The sequence below is a fragment of the Truncatella angustata genome, assembly GCF_020726525.1.
Source record: "Truncatella angustata strain MPI-SDFR-AT-0073 chromosome Unknown BKA67scaffold_2, whole genome shotgun sequence".
Classification (NCBI taxonomy): Eukaryota; Fungi; Ascomycota; class Sordariomycetes; order Amphisphaeriales; family Sporocadaceae; genus Truncatella; species Truncatella angustata.
This window is the reverse complement of record NW_025763382.1, coordinates 7,171,896-7,192,190: the sequence shown is the minus strand read 5'-3', so window position 1 is coordinate 7,192,190 and position 20,295 is coordinate 7,171,896. Positions and strand designations below refer to the sequence as shown.

General features: G+C 47.7%; 6 protein-coding genes across 6 annotated transcripts; 3 read left to right on the top strand and 3 right to left on the bottom strand.

Moving 5' to 3' along the window:
- Positions 1 to 552: 552 nt before the first annotated feature.
- Positions 553 to 2,415, bottom strand: BKA67DRAFT_533622 (uncharacterized protein; the record flags this gene model as incomplete). Its single annotated transcript, XM_046099728.1, has 5 exons — positions 553 to 863; positions 943 to 1,487; positions 1,529 to 1,958; positions 2,021 to 2,160; positions 2,273 to 2,415. 5 exons carry the CDS (start codon positions 2,413 to 2,415, stop codon positions 553 to 555), a joined length of 1,569 nt encoding a protein of 522 aa, XP_045962703.1.
- A 1,350-nt stretch (positions 2,416 to 3,765) lies between these two features.
- Positions 3,766 to 6,139, bottom strand: BKA67DRAFT_558146 (heterokaryon incompatibility protein-domain-containing protein). Its single transcript, XM_046102307.1, has 2 exons — positions 5,510 to 6,139; positions 3,766 to 5,404 (listed from the first exon to the last, which is right to left on the bottom strand). Exons 1-2 carry the CDS (start codon positions 5,946 to 5,948, stop codon positions 3,912 to 3,914), a joined length of 1,932 nt encoding a protein of 643 aa, XP_045962702.1. The 5' UTR covers positions 5,949 to 6,139; the 3' UTR covers positions 3,766 to 3,911.
- A 2,445-nt stretch (positions 6,140 to 8,584) lies between these two features.
- On the bottom strand, positions 8,585 to 11,987 carry BKA67DRAFT_558140 (uncharacterized protein). The gene is made up of 9 exons (XM_046102306.1): positions 11,804 to 11,987; positions 10,999 to 11,685; positions 10,858 to 10,942; positions 9,813 to 10,780; positions 9,705 to 9,749; positions 9,439 to 9,624; positions 9,197 to 9,363; positions 8,993 to 9,111; positions 8,585 to 8,934 (listed from the first exon to the last, which is right to left on the bottom strand). Exons 1-9 carry the CDS (start codon positions 11,886 to 11,888, stop codon positions 8,865 to 8,867), a joined length of 2,412 nt encoding a protein of 803 aa, XP_045962701.1. The 5' UTR covers positions 11,889 to 11,987; the 3' UTR covers positions 8,585 to 8,864.
- A 566-nt stretch (positions 11,988 to 12,553) lies between these two features.
- Positions 12,554 to 14,389, top strand: BKA67DRAFT_620677 (cytochrome P450; the record flags this gene model as incomplete). The annotated part of the gene is made up of 4 exons (XM_046105475.1): positions 12,554 to 12,994; positions 13,065 to 13,407; positions 13,461 to 13,808; positions 13,872 to 14,389. Exons 1-4 carry the CDS (start codon positions 12,683 to 12,685, stop codon positions 14,387 to 14,389), a joined length of 1,521 nt encoding a protein of 506 aa, XP_045962700.1. The 5' UTR covers positions 12,554 to 12,682.
- A 1,239-nt stretch (positions 14,390 to 15,628) lies between these two features.
- Positions 15,629 to 17,474, top strand: BKA67DRAFT_591435 (cytochrome P450; the record flags this gene model as incomplete). Its single annotated transcript, XM_046104715.1, has 3 exons — positions 15,629 to 16,651; positions 16,799 to 17,216; positions 17,317 to 17,474. The coding sequence occupies 3 exons, from the start codon at positions 15,629 to 15,631 to the stop codon at positions 17,472 to 17,474; spliced, it is 1,599 nt and encodes a 532-aa protein (XP_045962699.1).
- Positions 17,475 to 17,717: 243 nt separating this feature from the next.
- On the top strand, positions 17,718 to 19,291 carry BKA67DRAFT_558126 (oxysterol-binding protein). The gene is made up of 2 exons (XM_046102305.1): positions 17,718 to 17,810; positions 17,889 to 19,291. Exons 1-2 carry the CDS (start codon positions 17,775 to 17,777, stop codon positions 19,041 to 19,043), a joined length of 1,191 nt encoding a protein of 396 aa, XP_045962698.1. The 5' UTR covers positions 17,718 to 17,774; the 3' UTR covers positions 19,044 to 19,291.
- The last annotated feature ends 1,004 nt before the right edge of the window (positions 19,292 to 20,295 follow it).

The following is a 20,295-nucleotide window of genomic DNA, read 5'->3' as shown; positions in this document are numbered from 1 at the left end:
ATTGGCTGATTTACTGGTTGACTATGTCGACATATGGAGCATTGCCATCTGACTTGAAATTCGCGTGCTTCCAATTTAGTATCAAATTGGTGGTGAATTTGCTTTCGCCGATGTGGATATCCAACCAGAGTGGACACGCCCACCAGTAATGGACTCGTGAGGGAAGCATTTTATGGTCCCTGGGGCTTTTCCAATGAAAATTGTCTTCACAGTCGAATTTCTGTCGACGACGAGCAAAGGCTGGGTAAGTACAAATGTAGTGAGATTTGAACAGTGTTGCTCGTTGACCAACCCAGTCACCACGTGTCCCGTGGGATATGATACCATGGAGAAGTCTTTGAGGAGGTTCATGGGAACTTCTAATCACAATGCCAATCTTGTTTCCGTTACTTTTTGAAATGTCTCATATTTACAATAACACGTATCGCGTCCGGGAACCAACCTGGTGCCAAATGTCCATGCTTATGAGGGTACTGTGGCATAGATATCTTTCTAGGAAGAGGAACGCTACCCATCGCATTTGTGCTGTGAATATAACCATCTGTTGTGCCATTATGCTTTGTTCTCAACAAGAGTGAGTGTCAAATTTCCCCTCTCCAATCTCGGGATCCGCCCATCGATAACATCTGTGGTGAACTTGTCGAGTCCATGGGCAGTGTCAGACTGGTGATGCATGACAAGGGCTTTTAGAGCCTCTTCATCCTCTGCCCCCACCAATTCATTTTTGCCCAGCAGAGGTTTCTGCGATGCATCTGGACCGTCTGGGCGCATTACGGGTGTAAGAGCTGCGGTCAAGAAGGAGACTGTCTTGGTGAGGTCAGCCTGAGTGAACTTGTCTGTTGAGTCGGAAGTTCCCTGAATGACTAGGCAAATGTTAGCGTGGGTAATGACCAATATCTCAGAAAGCAGTTCAAAGAAAAAGAAATTTGAGGGTCATAGTACCAGGTTGGAAGAACTTGAAAGCTCTGTCAAAGTTATCTTCGCCCACCTCGGACAGCACCGGGGCTTCCTGATTGCGCATTTGTTGATAAGTGCCTAGCACAACCAACAAGAAACGGGCATAGGCCTCGCGAATTTTGTCCGTATGCCACTTCGTACCAACAGCTTCATCTACGTCGCCACGAATGCTGGCTGCAATGGTGGTAGCTGCCGAGAGGGCAGCAGTGAGCGCGAGGTGAAGACCCGAAGAGAAGAACGGGTCGATGAAACATCCGGCGTCACCCACGATACGAGCATGTGGGATAGCGTAGCTTTTCGCATGGTACGAGAAATCCGAGGCCGAATGTATTGATGTGACCTGCTCGCTGTCTGTACCCAGCAGCTTGCTGATCATCGGGGAGAGCTTGAGGCTCTCAGTGAAGTAGTGCTGTACTGAGTCGGCTTCCTTCTTTTTCTCAGCAGCAACGTTCTGGTTCCTGACAACCCCAACCGAGTGTGTGCCGTTGTGCAAGGGAATATACCACACCCAGCCGCTCTCGTCTGTTATCCTTATTAGTCGGATCAAAACCAACGATGAGGCGAGTACTACTTTCCATGCAAGGCCTCAAACAAGGGCGAGTTTCCGCGATCTGTGCCCTCCTGGTATCTCTTGCCACCTGTGAAATATGCCCAGTTCGCAACGTTCTTGAGAGCTTTGCTGTATGACCGATTCTTTAGGTACTTGGTGCTCAGAAGGCCCGCGCGCCCGCTAGCGTCCACGACATAGTCAAATGCGATTTTGCCAGTTGTGCCATCATCTCTCTTCCACTGAGCAGAGACGGGGCGACCAACATTCAGCTGCGCGTCTCCATTGATCCCATTGGCATCTTTGGTATCCTCAAAATTGATCGACTGCACCTTGACTCCCTCATAGGTGTTAGCCCCGGACTTTTCAGCGTGTCGAAACATCTTCTCATCCGCTTCGGAGCGAATGAGATTCCAAGCTATGTTGTCTGGTCCGCCCGCGCGAAAGTCGGTGACTAGGAAGGTGTCTTAGCAGAAAAAGATTATTTACATAATTAACTACCATGACTGGACTTACATCCCTCACGGCCGTTAGGCACCATCTTGAATGCAGCTCCAACCTTGGTCGTGAAGCCATGTTTATCAAATTCTTCATGAAGATCAATGAATTTAAGATAGTGGCGAAATGAAACAAGAGTACTTTCGCCGATGTGATAGCTAAAGATTTGTTCGTGAGTCCAAGCATTTCAGAAAATTGATGACGACCAAGCAGTGCAAGTAATTTAGAGATTACTGAGGAGGCGTCATATTTGCAAAAAGGTTAACCAACCGGGGATGATGCTCGGCCTCAAGAACGACAGTGTCGATATTTTCACGAGCTAAAACAGTTGCTGCGTATGACCCGCCAGGCCCACCGCCTATCACAAGGACACGGCATTTTTCCGGAACGGGTGTGGTTGCAGCAGCAGACATGATGTAAAAGGTAAAGCTTCGATATCTAGAAACGGTGAGAAGAGTGTTATTGGTTTAAAGACCTTAAAGAATATTCGCTACCGAGCGCCTGTATATAAAATGTCGTCCCCTTATTCGCGTCTACTCGCCAAGTATGACCAGGGAAATAGTTGTGGCGGAAAGCGATGGCTCAATGCCGAATCTCGGATTTGAGGTAACCTCAATAACGTGGCTGGGTCCGAAATAAGGCAAATATGCTGCAGCTAATTTCTCCGGGTATCTCACCTCAGCGGATCGCAAATGTCGGAATCCGTCAGACCAAACCCCGAGAGCAGCCTTCGCCGAGAAGGATGGGTTCGGCTCCTCCAAATAAGCAGCCTTTATTTTTCTTCTCCCCAAAAAGGATATTTGAAACATTGTGTGGACAAATATACATAGCAATAATTGAACAAGCATACAAAAACTGACATTATGTCTACCAGAACATATGAGTACACAGCAATGATTAGTGGATCATTTCTTTCAGGTAATTATAGCCCCACAGTGCAATTTTATGGTGTTGAATCTGCCTAATAGGAGCAATGATGTCGATATCCATGATAGGAGTTCCGGCCGTTCTCGACACCAGCACACAAGCTACGACAATACTCCATCAGTGGAGACGCATCTACCACTACGGACATCGCATAATGCCGGCCATTGCTCTGAGCACATGCGCTCTGTACATCTACGCGGCCCTCCAGAGAAGAAACAGTAAGGAGGGGTCCTGGGCGCTTATTGGTTTGGCAGGCCTTGCGACTGTGTGCATAATCCCATTCACGCTGATAGTGATGGCGCCGGTGAACGGAAAGTTATTCATGCTGGAGGAGGCCATCAAGGTAGACCCATATGTGATAGGAGTTGAGGACGCGAAGGTTTTACTTTCGGAATGGAATATGTTTCATATCGTTAGATCATTCATACCTTTAGTTGGTACGGTGATAAATGTATTACTTAATCACTAAGAATACCTTTTCGAAGTGCTTTTGCTCCCACAGATAATGGTAAACATATATTAGCTCACCAAGACGGAATAGTCTTTCGTCACAGAACAGACTTTACTTCTAATGATGTCTACAGCACGGATCCTCTTCTCAAATTGAATCGGCTGCCATCTTCGATTCCACCGGTAGTGCATATAAATGATGGTTTTCGGCATGGCGATGCCCAAAACTAGAGCTTTTGGGATTACTGCTAGATTGAACTCCAAATTGGTCTGACCACGTAGTGGCGGCCGCATAGCTCTCTTTCCAAACCGCGCGTGCAGAAAATAATGCTTCGCCTGTTTCAAACCGAAATTTCAGAACACATCCGTATTTACTTTTTAGGCACTTTCTTTAACACCTTAAACATGTAGATCTGAATATTGGCCTCAACTTGCATCTAAGGCCTCTACCTTTTATGGATTAGAGATAATGTTGTTAGCATTTTACATAACCTTGGTATAAGGAGCCCTAGGAAAACTCGAAACGCCAAAGTTATATAAGTTGCACCTTCTGTCTTCTAGCGCCCATGGCATCTCCTATGTCCCAGCCTGCGCACTTAAAATCGGCCATCCCCACCCGACGGTACCTTCTGATATTTTGTGACTGGTCTATCCCTGTGTCTTGTAGTATAAGACAGTACGTAGAAATTGCCTTAGACAGCAACACAAGGTATGTGAACGCTTCTGGTATAAAGTTGACTTCTCGCATAGAGTCAAGCCAAATCTCACAGGTACCGATGGTAAGATCTACAGACAATTGAACTCTCCAATCTTTTGGAAATATTTTGACCATATTTTTGGCTCTCCATTGGAATGTTCTTCCTTGGACCAGCAGACGGAAATCATTGTGTCGAACTGTACTTGGCCAGTAAATCTCTGCTTTAATCGAAGGTTTATGGGCCGTATAATCATAGGTAATTCCACAATTGACAGACGCCCAGGACCAAGATGGTGCTAAAGCTGGACGAGTTCGCTCCTGATATTTGTTACTGTAATTATACCAGGCAAGCCCGTATGCGAGCGTTTGCTTCCACAGTCCATAAACGGGTGTAGCGCCTGTCGTTTCTGCAATCCGGGCCATAATTGAGGTTATCGCAACGAGCCTGTCGGATTCGAACGTGAATGAAGTTCGAGAGTAATCTCCGACAAAAATGTTCCACGTACGGCCCAGAAGTACATTTCGGGATTGTAAAAGGAATCCCCTAATATCGAGGCGTGATCCGTGCGTATGATTGCCGAATTCATCTGCAGACGAAGTCGCACAGTTCCAGTATAAGCCGTGTTGAGAGAATGTGACGATCCTGCGTGAGAACATGAGTTCTTGCGTTACCCAGCCACGGGACAAAAGGCGGCTCGACGTAATTGTTTCTTCCCGGCTTGGGTACTGCTTACTAGATATACAGACCTTGATGAAGCCTCCACCACCAATATCAATCACCAAGAAGCCCGGCCTATGCTTTACTGCTGGTCTGGAGAGTACTAAGCCCTGGTTGCAGTCCGTTGCGGCCGAGGCGGCGAGAGTCAACTTTGCGTTCTGGTAATAGAGACCAATTCTTCCAGACTCTCTGATCCAGTCGGCCGATGTTTCCTCAGAACTAGATGCCTGGATAATACACAGTGCATCAATCCAGATGTACTGAACACCGAATTTCCTGGTAAAGACGATAGCCTCTCGAACAGTTCTTGGAAGAGATTCCCAAGGGATGGATCGATGAAACTCGCGAACATTTACAGCTGTTGTACGTAGGTTGTGTGACACAGTACCCCAGCAGTAGCTTAGCGTAAGGTAGCTGGCTGTAAAGCCAGCTGGTGGGCTTACGAGACGTACTTGGGTATCATTGCTGGCTTCGGATCCCACGTATACTAGGCGCGTGGGGCATTGGAAGCAGTCTCGGTCATCCACATGCTGCAATTTGTGTTGATTACACTCATACATCCAGTTTCTTGTGCACGCTACCATGTCGTCAAGGTCGGTGCCCACTGCCGCTAGCGCAGGTATTTCAGCTTCAGCCGTGCAGATGCGTAAAGCTTGCTGCGTACATTTATTGGCAGTGTGTGGAGTCAATCTAGGCAATGAAACATGGTACTCACGTGGTAAGTCCGCCAAGTTTGTGGCTTTGGTGCCCTGTATCATCAATATCAACGAACTGTTCGCAGTCGTGCATTCGCTACCGACGGAGATAGCTAGCTGGAGGGTGGAGTCCCCCGGACTATAGCCATACACACGGCCCAATGCGACACGACCAGGCGTGGCTGCCCCGCGAGGAAAACTGTAAACAATTCGTTGCCATATGTGACAGCATAGATCGCAACCATTTGATGCTGACAGGTCGAGTTTGGCTAAGCTTTCATGGTGAGAGGATAAATTTCCAACCCCGTCCTCGGTTGCCGGGAACGGGGCTCTTGCAGAGAATAGCTCTGATAGATTGCGATGACAGACCTGGCAAAGAGTGCCAATGACGGCGCGAAGCCGAGATTTCCAGGCCGTTGCAAATTTCAATGGCGGCCGATCGAGGCGAACCTGCGGCATTTGAAGATTGTTTCAATCAGCAGTAGAAGACTGGGTGGATACTGTTATACTCAAGGAAGTAGCCTAGAGTCCAGCGTCTTGGCGTGTGATGCCGGGAGATCGTGTGGTGGAGTCGGAGGACATAATGTCAGATATGAAACCAGGCCAGCAGCTTTTCTCGTGGTTTCAGCCTGATTCAAGCACGGCTGGCCAACTTCTAAGAGTCAATGATCAGCGAGGCTGGACATGTGATGGGATGGCCCACTTAAATTCCGGCACGTGTTCCTATTTGACAAGCAGGTGAGCAGACTAGGGCCACCTGATTGATGGACGCGAAAACCACTACGGAGGTCGCTACCAAAAGTCATTGCTAGCGCCATTCTTTTCTGCTTAACTGATGCAGCTGTTGATCAGTTGTTTTCGAACCCATAAAACCTACATCAGCCGGTGGATCAGCCCATTATTGGTTACCAATTACTATACGCATATAAGTGTGATTTATATAGAATATATTACCACTGTTGGAAGTATGGTTATCCGCGGTCTCGCACGACTATATAGTCTAAGGTTAGCTGGTTACCGGCGTACTGACGGCAAGCCACTACAGCCACACCGTGGCTGTCGGCAGCTTGCAGCCGTATAGGCCAAACCCCTATCTGTAGATCGCGTACGATGGGAAGAATCCCTTCTTCCTTTCGTACGACAGCGCTGAATAGATCTATTTGTCGCCCAAACTGTACGGAAAGAAATGAATGGAGAAGCCATTCCACAACCACCTATTTAGAGTTCATTACCATCTTGATCGGTAGATAGGTATTAAATTATATCTAAATATTAAATACTAAATTGGCTATTATAACAAGTTCTTTACTTTAGTTGTTATATAGCCTTTCTTTTCCTTCTAAAACGTATAACAACCCGTACCCACGATTACTAAAAGCGGTTGACAAGTCTCCCACAAAAGGCTAAAAGCTATCAAAGGATGGAAATTAGCGTGGAAGCAACTACTTATAGACGTGGTTCGGCAATGGATCGAAGGAATATCTTATCACATATAATAGATCATCATGCTAGAGGGTGGCAACAAGTATAGAGCAGGCCGGGCTCCGGTCCCGGGAAGGCCTAGTACCCAACGGGGTGCTAGAGATAACGAGAATAGTGTCCCGAAATTAAAAGGCGGGAAGTATGTTATAGGAACGCAACGTTTGATTAGATGGACGAGGAGCTTGTATTGCTAATACCCGTAGATAACTAATACACAGCTTTTGACTTACACGCTATTTTGACTTACATGCTACCAGTGTTGCCGGCCGTGAGACAATCTCCAAAAATGACGCTAGTCTAGCAATGACTTTTGGTAGCGACCTCCGTAAAAGCGGGGTAAAAATGGAAAGAAGATGTTAACTTGTACTATAGAGCTGACTATATGTATAGAATATGGTATTATAACAGGGTCTAGTCAGTTACAGTTCGTGTTTCTTATGGTTGAACAAAGCACTAATAATATAGAAGCAACTCCAAAAGTGCTCGAAATATATTAAGCTGTTAATCAGATTATCAGAATAGCACAAGTTTCCCAAGTTTTCGTAAAATTCGAGGCTATAAAAGAAGGAGGAGAAAAAGAGAATATTTAATTACTCTATATAATATAATATTATAAGTAAGTCAACACTTCACATTGGCTTTTTAAGCGGCCTACGCTGATTTAATAAAAGCACTAATATTATTTACATCCGGATGCTGTTTTGAGATGATGAGATTGCCCCAATTACAAAGAAAAGATAAATTAGGTATGCTATGAGTTAGGTTGCTTGTGTGTTTATTCTTTTATGGGCACGTCGAGATCTATATATAAGTAAGAGTATAAGGGTACGAAGAGTGATCCATGCACCCCCATATTCTGATATACAACATCTTTCACATCAAGTAGAATCGGCACAATCTTCACGTGCCTTTCACGACGAATGCTGTTGCTCGCAGGAGAAGGCGATGCCTCAACGGTGTTTATACATTATCCAAGCTCTCTGAACATACCGAATTCAGAGACGTCTCAATTCTTAAGATAGAGAATATACCAAGGCTTTGAAGCTGTTAATCAACATCTCGCAAAATATACAGACTAGATTTTGGTGTTATATTTGAATGCAGATAGATATACTAGGTTAAGTATCTACATTAGGGTGTTTTCTGATACCGGATCGATCCAGATGAATCGGTAGTAGAAAAGATGAACCCTCCGGGGCAGACAAGGAGACATTGCGCTGACGGGAGGCTTGAAACAAAGAGACAGATATGAAAACTGGCCACACCAACCGGTGTGAAAGTTCAATGATCCGGCAGCCGTGTGACCATAACCTTCCATATGCTTTTCCCTTCTCGGTGCCATTTTAAACCAGGTGAGTTAACATTGTTGGTACTCCTACTTTATATCCGAGTCACGCGCACCTTTCCGCTACAAATCCTTGTTCTTTTGGAAGGGTTGTGCATAAACATCAAAACTGTCAGATGGTTGCTGAACTCCTAACGTGGCATCCTCGTATCGAAGTGATATATATGTATGTTATCCATGGTCATGTGAAACTTTGCACGTATGACGGCACCTTGGTTGTCAATGGAGAGCGTTACACGTTCACGCCATTCCCCGAACGGGTATGTTTCTCAGTCATGATATGTATTTTCTAATAAACAATAGCAAACATAAAAGTAGCAAACGTCCTGCGAACACCGTATTTATGTTTTTAGAGAAATAGTCTAGACACAGCATAAAAGTGATATTAATTCGACCTGCCGTGATATCAACAATGGTCAATAAACGCTTTATACTAGCCATGTCTCATTCAGTTAAGAATGGCAAAGGCATATACTTCGATACACAATAAGCTAACATTATACAATGGCTCTCTTTTTGACTCATCGGCGTTTACCACAAACCTTTTTTTAACGATTGAAGAAGATAAGACCTCCATAAGCGGCCATGCGATAAACGGTGCCAATAATGAAAAGGAGGCTAGAATCATATGTGAGCGCTCAAAAGCCTCAAGCTAGCGTTTCGATGTGGAACTCACGTTATATCAATGCTAAAGCGTCCCCTGACGTAGCCAGTCCAGTTCGCCGCCGCATCTAAATCGTAAAGATGAACCACTCTAGCTAGATGTTGGTCGAAATACGCCTCAGTGAACCAAATCTAGGATACCCCTTGTTCAGCGCGACATTCGAGTTCATAATTATACCGCACTGTAGCGATTAGGAGTGGAAAGCGTTAGACTCACTCCTGGACATAGACGCCAGAACCATTCTAGGTGCCATTCTTTCACGTTGTAAAGCGGTGGGCCATACCCACCAAAGACGCCGATGATCAAGCTTACGATCATGGCCAGTAGAGGCCCATCCTCTCTGCGAACCATCATGGACACGGCCGAAGCAAGTCCGTATATGCCTTGGAGATTCGCATCGTCAGTGAAAGACTCACGGCAAGGCATCATACTGTAGTAAAATGAGATTGAAATCTTACAGTAGAAATACAACAAGTTCGTCAGATATATCTTCCAAAAAGACATCCAGGGCGTCGCTAAGATGCAGTAGAATGCGGTAAAGTGCATAGCGGATATGGCAATACGTGGAATGGCCGAAATCGTCTTGCCTAGGTAGTACGCCAAGCGAGAGTGGCCCGCACTCGCCTCACGCTGGTATACCTGCTCTTCAATAAGGTCAGCCGTTTGTGCAGATATAGTCATGGGCGGCCAGGTGAACTCAAAAGGACTTATGGGGTTGCCATACTTTCCTCCCCGAATATCTTCACGCCCGGGGCAGCGGAAGCTAGACCTATAAGTGGATAAATAGTTAGCAGTAGTTGATCAACAATGTAGACAGATATATATAACATACCTATTGCCGTATTGCACAAGAGTCCTATTTCTGGAACAGTAGTGTAGTTCAAGGCGCTGGAAAGGATTTGAAATGGCGAATAGTAAGCGCCCTGGAAGTGCTGGCCCCGCAGTTGATATAACGACAACCCAATGAGTAGTCCAGCAACTGCACCGACCACAACCTCGAGGCCGAAGCTGTTCCATCGCACTAGTTGTTGCTTCAGGGAACGCAGAAAACAAAGGTAAACTTGCCGATGCCTTGGGAGTCCCCTGCCGTAGATTGAGCGATTCATGGATTCTAGTTGTTCTCTAGACGAAATGTCCTGTCCGTAGCTGGAAAGACTCTGCGGCGATCTTGCAGGGTAGCTCTCCCATACATTGGCCAGCGACTCGGCTGTGAAGCTTTGGCCGGACTTATGGTACATGGCTGAACCACCAGATATGATATCCAAGGCTGCATCAGCGATATTGGTTCGGCTGGAGATATCAAAACCAAGCGTGCGGAAATAGTCAGCGAGGCCACTCATTTGGTCATGGTAGATCTGGTGGCCATTTCCAAGAAGAGTAATTCCGTCGATGTGATCGAGGATCTCCGGTCGCGGTTGATGTAGGATGCAAATTACGGTGACGCCTTGTTTGGATAAGTTCTGGAGCAATCTCATGATAGACAACGAAGTTGTTGCATCCAGTCCAGATGTCGGTTCGTCTAAGAAGAGAGCCATAGGGGCAGCGGCTAGCTCGATACCTATGCTTACCCTTTTTCGTTGGCCGCCTGAAATATATGAAGAGATTTCGTCGCCCACGATGTTGTGCTGAACTTCGACAAGATTGAGACAAGACAGCAGAGTGTCAACAAGTTCGATGCGCTGCGTATCGGTCCAGGTACGAGGCAGTCGGATCATCGCTGAATGCATTATGTTTTCGCGTACTGTGCATTCCGGTACAATCACGTCATCTTGTGGAACGTATCCTATTAATTTCTTAAACCTTGATTTACCCATAAGTTACCGTAAGTAGTCGCCTCCGGAGAGGTCATGGAATCAAGCTTGTAGGATGTGACTTACTTCGTAATTTGTGACGGCACACCATTGACGTAAAGGCGACCGGTCGTCCGTGAAGTTTTTCCCATCAACAAGTTGACAAAACTGGCTTGAGACGAGTCAACCGGTGCGTGTATAACATATTGGCAGGAGAGAATAACTCACTCTTGCCCGCACCCGATGGACCCATGACACACCATACACTGCCCTGGGAAATTGAGCCGGATTGGGGAGCGATAAGTCTCTTCCCATTCGCAAGGGTCAAGGAAAGCTGTTCGAAGCCGAAGGAGAATCCTATCTCACTTGAACCAACACAACTTTTTACTAAGGCCACGAACTTCGGCATCATGTCGGGTGCCCAGTTAAAGTCTTCGTTCGTTAGACCAACGCGCTGCATTCGATGGCGAATGGCACTTTTGTCGAGCCGGGATGATTCAAGATCGAGATTACAATCGCTTTCCTCCTTACTTCTTTTACCATCAGGTGTAGTTGACCAACTGCGAAAGCGAGCTTTGAAGTAAGGCTTGAGTACAATAGCTAGGAAAAGGAGGTCGATTATAAGAATGGCTATGAAGCCATCCAAAATGAACTCTCTGTCCGAGCCTTGTGGACATACTGAAGTAGGGCCACACGGAAATGGCACCACAGTCCCTAAAGGGCAAAAGTGCCCTTGGGGGCACAGCCTCACCTCCTTGCCCCCGGGAGCACAAAAGTATCCTCGTGGACACGCTACCGGCTCATATATGCCCTGAGGACCATCGCATATATTTCTCACAAGTTGCAACCGAGTGAGGAGACAGTCCGGAGTAGGTGGACAGTATTGTGCAGGGGACGATTCGGTATTGTTCGGGCCTGCAAACTAGCTATTAGCGACGTGTAGATCTCCTTCGTCAATAATACCTCGCTGAGAGAAAGAATAACCCAGGCCTTTGATGAGATTGAATATGTGGCATTGGATTCAATCACTCACAGAAGAATCCAGGATTGCAGATATTCTCTTGGGAAAGTGGCAATGGTTCGGCTCCGCTCAAACATGGCGAATCTGGTGATGACATCAAAGGCAACCCAAGCACTGATGAGTGCAACTTCAGCGAGAGCTGGGCTGTGGGATTTCCGAGTCACAACGGCCACTAGTCAATGTGTTAGGAATAAAAGTTAAACAGCGAAAGACGGCGACGATTTGGAAGAATCCGGCTTTTACTCACCGCACCTGCAAGCCGAACTCGCGGCATAGACCGAAACGGTTAGCGGAATCGGTGTCCACCCCTCGGGCGTGCGCCAGCGGTACTGCCAAGACCGAATTCACCACCAGATGTACCATGGAGTCGTCGATACAAAGTACTCCCTTCAGTATTCTGCCTATCATTTTGTCCCCCTTTTCTATAGTTTCATGTTAGACCACGGCACGACTCCTAATTATGGCTTCAAGCAAAATCCTTCCGGATCATGGACAGTTGGTCAGCCTACAGCCCCCAACTCTCTTCCCCTTGTATGGAGAACGAATCAGCAACTTAAGAGGCACTCAGTCAATACCAAGGATTCCGCCCAGTTTGTGACTAGGAGGGCTGCATGTATACCAGTGGCCCGATTGGAAAAAAAAAATTGGTGTTTTGGTGGACACCTGATGAGGCGTGGCATATCTAGATTGCAACGCTCTCGCCACCCTCAAGACGGCAGGATCGTAAGCCTAGTGTTATCATTCGAAGTTTTACGCCTTGTGGTATTATGTCGTGATATTTAAATGCAGCGCTGATGCCTTGTCCCTTACGGTCTTCACTAGATACTCGGCATATACTATCCATGCGTCTTGACTTTTTTGTCTCTGTCTCCAACTCCAAAGAACTTGAGAATGGAGAACGTTCAGTACCTTTCTCTTGTTGCAGTGCTTTCTGCGTTCTTTCTCTCGTGGCTCCTCGCCAGTTTCCCTGAGACCCCTGCATCGACCAAACAATTGAAAGAGGATGAACATCGACCTCTCGGGGGGCCTAAACGATGGCCGTTGTTGGGAAACTTCGTTTCCTTTTCGAAAATCTTGAACAACCCAGATAGAGAGCTGCTAAAGTTGGCGATGAAGTACGGGGCCACTGCGATGATGTGGCTTGGCTCTCAACCCGTTCTCATCATTAATAGCGCGAGGGATGCTAAAGAGCTGTTGGACAACGTAATGATACCCACCAATTTGCTTGTCAAGGGCGAGAACAAGTGGAATGCAACGGCTAATTTGGTTTCAGAGAGGTGTAATCTACTCTGACAGGCCGTCACAAAACAACTTTCGCCAACGTGCATGGCCGTATAGGCTACTAGGGGTAGGGGTTGGTCCGCAATTCCGCTTGCTTCGAAACGTCTACCACAGACTACTCGGGGAGCAACAATCCATCAAGTTTCGAGACTACCAGGACTATGAATCTACGGTGATGCTCAAGGACCTTTTGGAGGCTCCCCAGAAATTTCTGGCGCATTCTGAGCGTTTCTCACTCAGCGTCATGTTCTGTACCATATACGGAGTTCGCCTCGCCCAACTTGATCATCCTATCATGGTTGATTTCTACAATGTGTGGGCTGAAATGCTACATTGTGAGTGGACTTCAAGAAGATTTCGGGGTATGATTACTAACGGAGCTGTCTAGATTTTCAACCAGGCACTCTTTTGATTGACTATTTCCCGATCCTAGAGAAGCTACCCGAGAAATTCCAACCCTGGGTCAAGATCGCTTCTAACCTGCAAAAGAGGGAGTCGGTCCTGCACAGGGCCTTCTTGAGAACTCTTCACATGCAGATAGAAGCAGGCACGGCACCAAACTGTTTCGGTGCCGAGCTGACGAAGATTCAGAAGAATGAAAATATCAACGACGACCAGGCCATTGGCATTCTGGGCATGCTCATCGGTGCTGGAGCTGATGCCACCAGCAGTATTCTTCAGACATTCTTCAAAATCATGGCTATGAATCCCGGAGCCTTCCGTGCTGCCCAAGAAGGTAAGCGTTCCCTGTCTTGTAAGGTTTGAATTGGGTGGCCGAAGACTGATTTTGTTATCGTAGAGCTTGATCGTGTTGTAGGTCCATCGCGACTACCCACTTGGGAAGACCAACCAAACCTACCTTACGTTCGAGCTCTCATCAAAGAGGTGCATCGATGGGCGCCGATCGGGAGTCTTGGCGTGCCTCACGCAACCTCGGAAGAGGACTCGTATCATGGAACCCGAATCCCACAGGGCACCATCGTTTTCCCTAATCTTACCGTGCTCAATCGTGACCCGGAAGTCTATAAGGACCCTTACGAGTTCTGCCCAGAGCGATTCCTAGAGGACGACTTACACGCCGCCGCCAGTGCAAACCAATCTGACTTCCGCCAGCGGGATCATTTCCACTACGGGTTTGGTCGCCGTATTTGTCAAGGTATTTTCGTGGCTGAAGCCTCATTGTACATTACTATTTCCCGTATAATATGGGCATTTGATGTCACGCCTCAACCTGGTGCGACGCCGCTAGATATGGGTGATAAGACACGTAAGTCTCATTCATTCGTGACGCGGATGTATCATGTTCCAGGTGACTGACCATACTCTTCTCAATGCAGCCGGTCTGTTGACCAAGCCTAACCCATACAGTGTTCAAATTTTGGCCCGTTCAGACGCAGCAAAGCAAATAATTCAGTCAACTGCTTCTCGAATGAACACCGACGTCATGGACTTTGACTCCGTAGAACTAGTCAGGGGGGTTTAGGACTTGGCGAGCCGTGCCGTTACACTAAAGCGAGCCCCATTTCTGGGTGAGAAGAGCTGATGCATGGCACTTCTGTGTTGAAGGATCAATGGAAAACCTTGTGTAGCCTCAATCATACGTACTCTAGACAATTGACCTACATAGCAAGCTCTCAACGAAGTTGAACACGTGATTGTTTATGTACGAGGTGGTGTAACCCTTACGCGGAATGTATTGGTGGATGAATCCGTGTACAAACCCCGCAGCGCCTTGAAGGATCGCGCAGCTTGTGGTGTGTCATTCTTGCTTCTTGCGAGATAAAAGTTATTTACTCCGTACTTCGTGACAAGAATGGCACTTTACCCTGTTCTGCCTGTCTCCCTTGCCGCTGCAAGCATGCAAGAACATGAATGATCATTAGAGCCGATCTACATGTTGGTAGTATGCATACGCCATGCAGCCACCATCAACAAGGCTGGACTGGAATTTTTACTTCTTACCGAGCTCCCAAAATATCCTGGGCAATGTACTTGCGTGCGGGCACGACCTTGTGCTCGAGAGTGAGATCAGGTAAGCTGCATCGGTTACAAGCCAAGCCGTCTCCGCTCGCCAAAGTGCACCCTCATATTTTCTCCAGCCCCCACAGCCCAGTTTTGTTTGCCGGTTGGGCTGCACATAAGCTAGCCTACATATGATGCACGTTCACAGAACCTGGAACTAGTAGTTTCGCCGAGATGTTTTTGGCTTATTGATATTAATTGAGCTTACATGCGTGAGATATTATTGGAATCTATCTGTAATCATTCTTGTAGGTCAAGGTTGAATGCCTTCCTTATCTCAGCGCAGGGCGTCTGCATGAGATTTCCGCGTTGGCTTCATTACCTCTCAAGACTTGCACACCAGACTTGGCCACAGCCAATTAGCTCGCACTGTAAATGCTTCAAAAATAAAGTCCGATTGACGCGAACCCATTGCACCACAAGCCCGGTCTCGGTCAGAGCTGAGACAGGGCAGCAACTCCAAGCCCTTGTAAACCCAAAGTTCGCATACACTGTCAGAACCAAGGTCTGCCACGCCACCTACTCTATCAAGCGATGTTGACATATTTTCTTCTTGGCTTTTCGGGCATCGTGCTCTGCGTAGTTTGGCGCAAGCTCTACCCGAAGCCGTACCCGGGTATTCCCTATGTGGAAGCATCGGCAAAACGTATCAGCGGCGACATGCCCGAGCTGATGTCAGTGATCCGGGGGAGCGACGAGATCACCGACTCCATGTTCGCTATCTCCACACGGAAGCTCGGAACGCCTATTGCGCAGGTTCTATTTCCCCGTTTTCGCCGGCCTCTCATCGTTCTAGAGGACCCTTTAGAAGTCGAAGACATCATGGTCCGCCGCCAAAAGCAGTTTGACAAATCGCCCATGACGGTCGATATTTTCGCACCGATGTTTCCCCGTGCAACACTCAGCCAATATACCACACCCCAGTTGAAAGCGCAGAAGCGCCTGTGGGCTGAGGTGATGCGCGTCGATTTCCTCCGCAGGGCGGCCGCGCCCAGAATCTATCAGGCGACAGTCGAACTACTGGACCTTTGGAAGCTCAAGGCCTCGGGTGTGTATAGAGATGATCCCTTCAACGTTCATGATGACTTCAAGAACGCCACCTTGGACGCTATTTGGGCTGCCATGGTCGGCCAGAGCCCCGGGGCCACAAGGATCGAGATCGAAAAACTGCAGGCACAGGCGGCTGGCGACAAGATTCATTGGCAAGCACCGCGCGGCGCTTTTATCAAAGCTGAGGTGACGTATATCAGCGAGGCAATCTCACGGAACTCCAAGACCCCAATGCCAACATGGGCCCAGAAGCTGGAGACGTGGACTCCACGCCATCGGAAATTTCGCAGCACGGTCATAGGCGAGATTAGTCTGGCAATGGGAAAGGCTGCAGACCGCTTTAGACGTATCGAGATGGGAAAGTTGGAGGCTGATAACTCGGATACCTGCATGGTTGATGTAGTGCTACGCCGACGGATACTCGAGACCAGAAAGGCCGGAGAGCTACCAACAGATCCGGCGAAGGACCAGAACATGTTAGATGAAATGTTTATCTTGCTCGTGGGGGTAGGTGGGCTGTTTCCAATGCTGTACATGATCACTAACGCATACTCAAATCAGGGCCACGATTCTACAGCCAACGCTCTCTCCTGGTTTGTTAAGTTCATGGAGGCCTATCCGGCTGTCCAAAAGGAATTGCGCACAGTACTCAAGGCTACGTTCCCTGGTCCGCAATTGCCAACGTACGCTGAAATCCTTGACACGGAAGTCCCCTATCTCGACGGTGCGTGTGAGGAGAGCCTACGCCTGGCCGGTACCTCCAAAGGCAACCTTCGGCAAGCTGTTGTCGATACCGAGATTCTAGGTTGCAGGATACCTAAGGGTGCCGAGGTACTTGTAAACTTGCACATTAATCGTACTACTCCACCCGTTGATAGTTCCCAGAGGAGTGTGAGCAGCCAGGCCGCCATACAAAAGCACGGAGACTGCTTCTCTGGCGCTGCAGGCCGAGATCTCGGTAACTTCGAACCAAGGAGGTGGCTCATCAAAGATGAAGCAACCGGTAGAGATAAGTTTGATGCGTATGCAATACCATCCCTCGCTTTTGGGGGTGGCTATCGTGGATGTTTTGGTAAGTCTCACACTGGTCTTTGTGTTTGAAGGCTTCGATGGTCAGCGATCATTATCTCGTTCACTACGTTGTGGCTACTAATCTATACTCATCCCTATAGGACGTAAGTTGGCGGTGATGGAATTTCGCATTATTGTAGTGCTTCTTATTTTAAACTTTGAGTTTCTAGCGTTGCCAAAAGAACTCCAAACAATGCGAGCGTCTGAGAAGTTGTTCCGCCACCCGCAGATGCCATTTGCGAAAATTAAAATCTTGTAACCAGTATTAACAACTGTATCAAATATACATAAGTTCTTATAACTGTAATTTAAATGCTATTTGTTTGTTCTTTCTATCATACATAGATATTATTCCACGCAATGTATTTTTATGTTGCTATTAGGAAATAAAATACCAAGTATAACGCTAGACTAATCAGTATTTGGTGGACTGGGCCCACATTTAATTTAAGCTGCAGATCATTAAATTCGGACATTTTATTAATCGCAAACACTCTTTTCTAGACAAACAACCTTTATTCTTTTCGGATGTGAAGCTGTTAGAAAGCGAAGCGACACAATGAGTCACGTATCCAGCTTAAGTGGATTCCTCAAGGTAATGCCAATTTACTTGATAGCTTACTAAAAGATCATTCTTTTAAAAGTGGCTCACACAACTTACGGCAATGTACAGTTCCTTTCTTCCGTCAACGGCGACTTTGCTAATATCACGGCTCCGCCTCACTTTCTCGCACCATCCTCAGTTACTGAGGTTGGAAGCTGCTGGAGTGAGCGGCCTTCCCTTTTTGCGGCCCCGGCGGTCGAAAGCGACGCTGAGAAGCGGGCCCTGCTCGTCCTGAAATGGTACTTGGCCAGCCTGCGATCGCAGTATTACCTCGGGGGGTCAACGACGACTAGCCTGAAGAAGCCACTGAATGCTTTCTTGGGGGAAGTCTATGCCGCCAAGTGGACCGATGACACGGCGACTGTCAATCTAACCACCGAACAAGTTTCGCATCACCCGCCCATCACAGCCTGTTGCCTGTGGGACGAAGCTCATGGCATTCATGCAGAAGGTTATGCACGCGCTGAGATGACCTTTACGGGGAACATCAACATCCGTCAGATCGGCCATGCCATCGTTCACATTGACGGTTTTGACGAGGACCACCTGATCGGGTTTCCTGACGCGCACGTCAAGGGTTTCCTCTCGGGCCGGCTGTATCCGGAGCTCACTGGGAAAAAGTACGTGATATCCTCGTCTGGCTTCATTTCTGAGATCCGGTTTTCCGGAACCAGCCTCTTCGGCCGTGGTGAGAGCAATCATTTCGATGCAACCATGTATCGCCGCGACGATGCGAATAAAGAGGCACTCTACGTTGTTTCTGGGCGATGGTCTGATTCATTCACTGTACGTGACGGCAGAACTTCTAAAATTATCGAAGAGTACGACACCAACGTAGCGTTCAACAACCCAACGCCTGTCTCTCTACCACCCCTTCAGGACCAGGATGTATGGGAGTCAAGGCGGGCATGGCAACACGTCACTTCGGCACTAAAAGCTGGGGATATCGCAGTAGGCTCAGCCGAAAAAGCGAAAATTGAGAAAGCCCAGCGAAGGATGAGGGTTGAGGAGGGTCGAACGGGTACCTCATGGACACCGCTGCTGTTCAAATCACTCCAAGGCGACTACGAGCGCTTCACCCGCCTCGCAGCAGGAACAGGCTGGGCCCTCCAGAGCGAGAGAACATCTGGCGTGTGGAGGGTGGATTTGGAGAAAGCCAGAAACCCGAAAAGACCATTTCATGGGGATCTCACTCCCGTCGGCCGGGATTTGCAGGATTCGTAGGATGACACCAAACGTCGCGTTGAAGCCAAATAGGCCACTATGATCTGATCCCCCACATACGAATTGTACCGTTTGCATGCTGGTGACCCGCGTTTGGGGGCGGCATTGCAACACAACAAGGCATGATTTCGGTGTGCATTAGCGGGCGAATGGGCGGGAGCCAAGCCATGTAGTCAAAGGTTAGTCTAGACTAGTACCAAGTACCGTAGGATTCCGCTAGACTAACAAGGTTGCCACTGACCTTACGGATCTGTAGTCTTAGTCTGGTGTGACCCCTGTATACATGACCTATTTCTGCCCTATTGCGCCCCATCAGCAAATCAGAGCACAATATAGTTTCCCCTCTTCAAGATCGACGCACGTTATTTCGGCTGACGTTATGTACGACTTGATGCTAGCGAGCCAATCAAATGCTTGCTTCGCAGCCTTATCGTTCCGTTCACTCGCAACGATGTTACTGTGGCACAACGTTGTTACTAGGCACGAATCCTACAACAACTCTGTTATGTATGATAGACCAATAATAATCTTCGAAAGGTAGTAGTCCGCGGATTACGTATTCAATACATGCTTGGCATTTTACTCCCACAAGGATCGTTCCCGCCGGCGAAACGAAACGAAACGATGTACGCTAAAATTACGTATGCTCCACATTCACACATTCAGCCGGGGCAAAAGAAGATCCTCCAGGTGTACCCATACAGAGTTGTATCCCTTGCCGCATTGAGTGGTGATTGAGTGACAATTTATGTCGCAGCCACCATCAAATGCCACCCCATGTTCCCAGACCAGTCATAGGTAGAAACTTCATCCGGGTTTCGTCATTTATGTTGGCCCCTGTTTAATATATCCTTTGGCTTACCGGGGCGTCTGGTATGCATGCTTCGCGCTTCCCAGGACTTTACCAGATTAATTTATTATACGCGAATGCGAGACGGCTAGTGCGGCTTTTTACGCCATATAACTGGCCTGTCACTTCGGCTTGGTCACATCATGTACATTGATCGATCTCTCAGCATTGCTACCTGGTTACACTGCAGTTCCCTTTGCGTCGTGCATGTCTGGAATACAGTGAGCCGGCCTCATTCTTCTTGTGTCGCATTTTCTCTTTTTCTGACCGAATCCTTCGATAAGGAAATACTACCTGCCACTGATGTCGAGGTGTGGCTATGTCTGTTCTGTTTCATGAGAGTTGGCGCCAGGGACCCCAGCTAAGCTGTAACTCCAGCATCAGTAAGTGGTTCGTCCGTTT

Bases quoted from the DNA above. Each gene is read 5' to 3' on its own strand.
- BKA67DRAFT_558146 (XM_046102307.1), bottom strand. From the start codon at position 5,948: ATGCCGCAGGTTCGCCTCGATCGGCCGCCATTGAAATTTGCAACGGCC. The intron at 5,405-5,509 runs GTGAGTACCATG...TACCTGCGCTAG, and splicing joins AAACTTGGCGGACTTACCAC to CGGCAGTGGGCACCGACCTT.
- BKA67DRAFT_558140 (XM_046102306.1), bottom strand. From the start codon at position 11,888: ATGTCATCACCAGATTCGCCATGTTTGAGCGGAGCCGAACCATTGCCA. The intron at 10,781-10,857 runs GTAAGTCACATC...GGGTAAATCAAG, and splicing joins GTGCCGTCACAAATTACGAA to GTTTAAGAAATTAATAGGAT. The intron at 9,364-9,438 runs GTAAGATTTCAA...CGAATCTCCAAG, and splicing joins GAACTTGTTGTATTTCTACT to GCATATACGGACTTGCTTCG.
- BKA67DRAFT_558126 (XM_046102305.1), top strand. From the start codon at position 17,775: ATGAGTCACGTATCCAGCTTAAGTGGATTCCTCAAG. The intron at 17,811-17,888 runs GTAATGCCAATT...GGCAATGTACAG, and splicing joins GCTTAAGTGGATTCCTCAAG to TTCCTTTCTTCCGTCAACGG.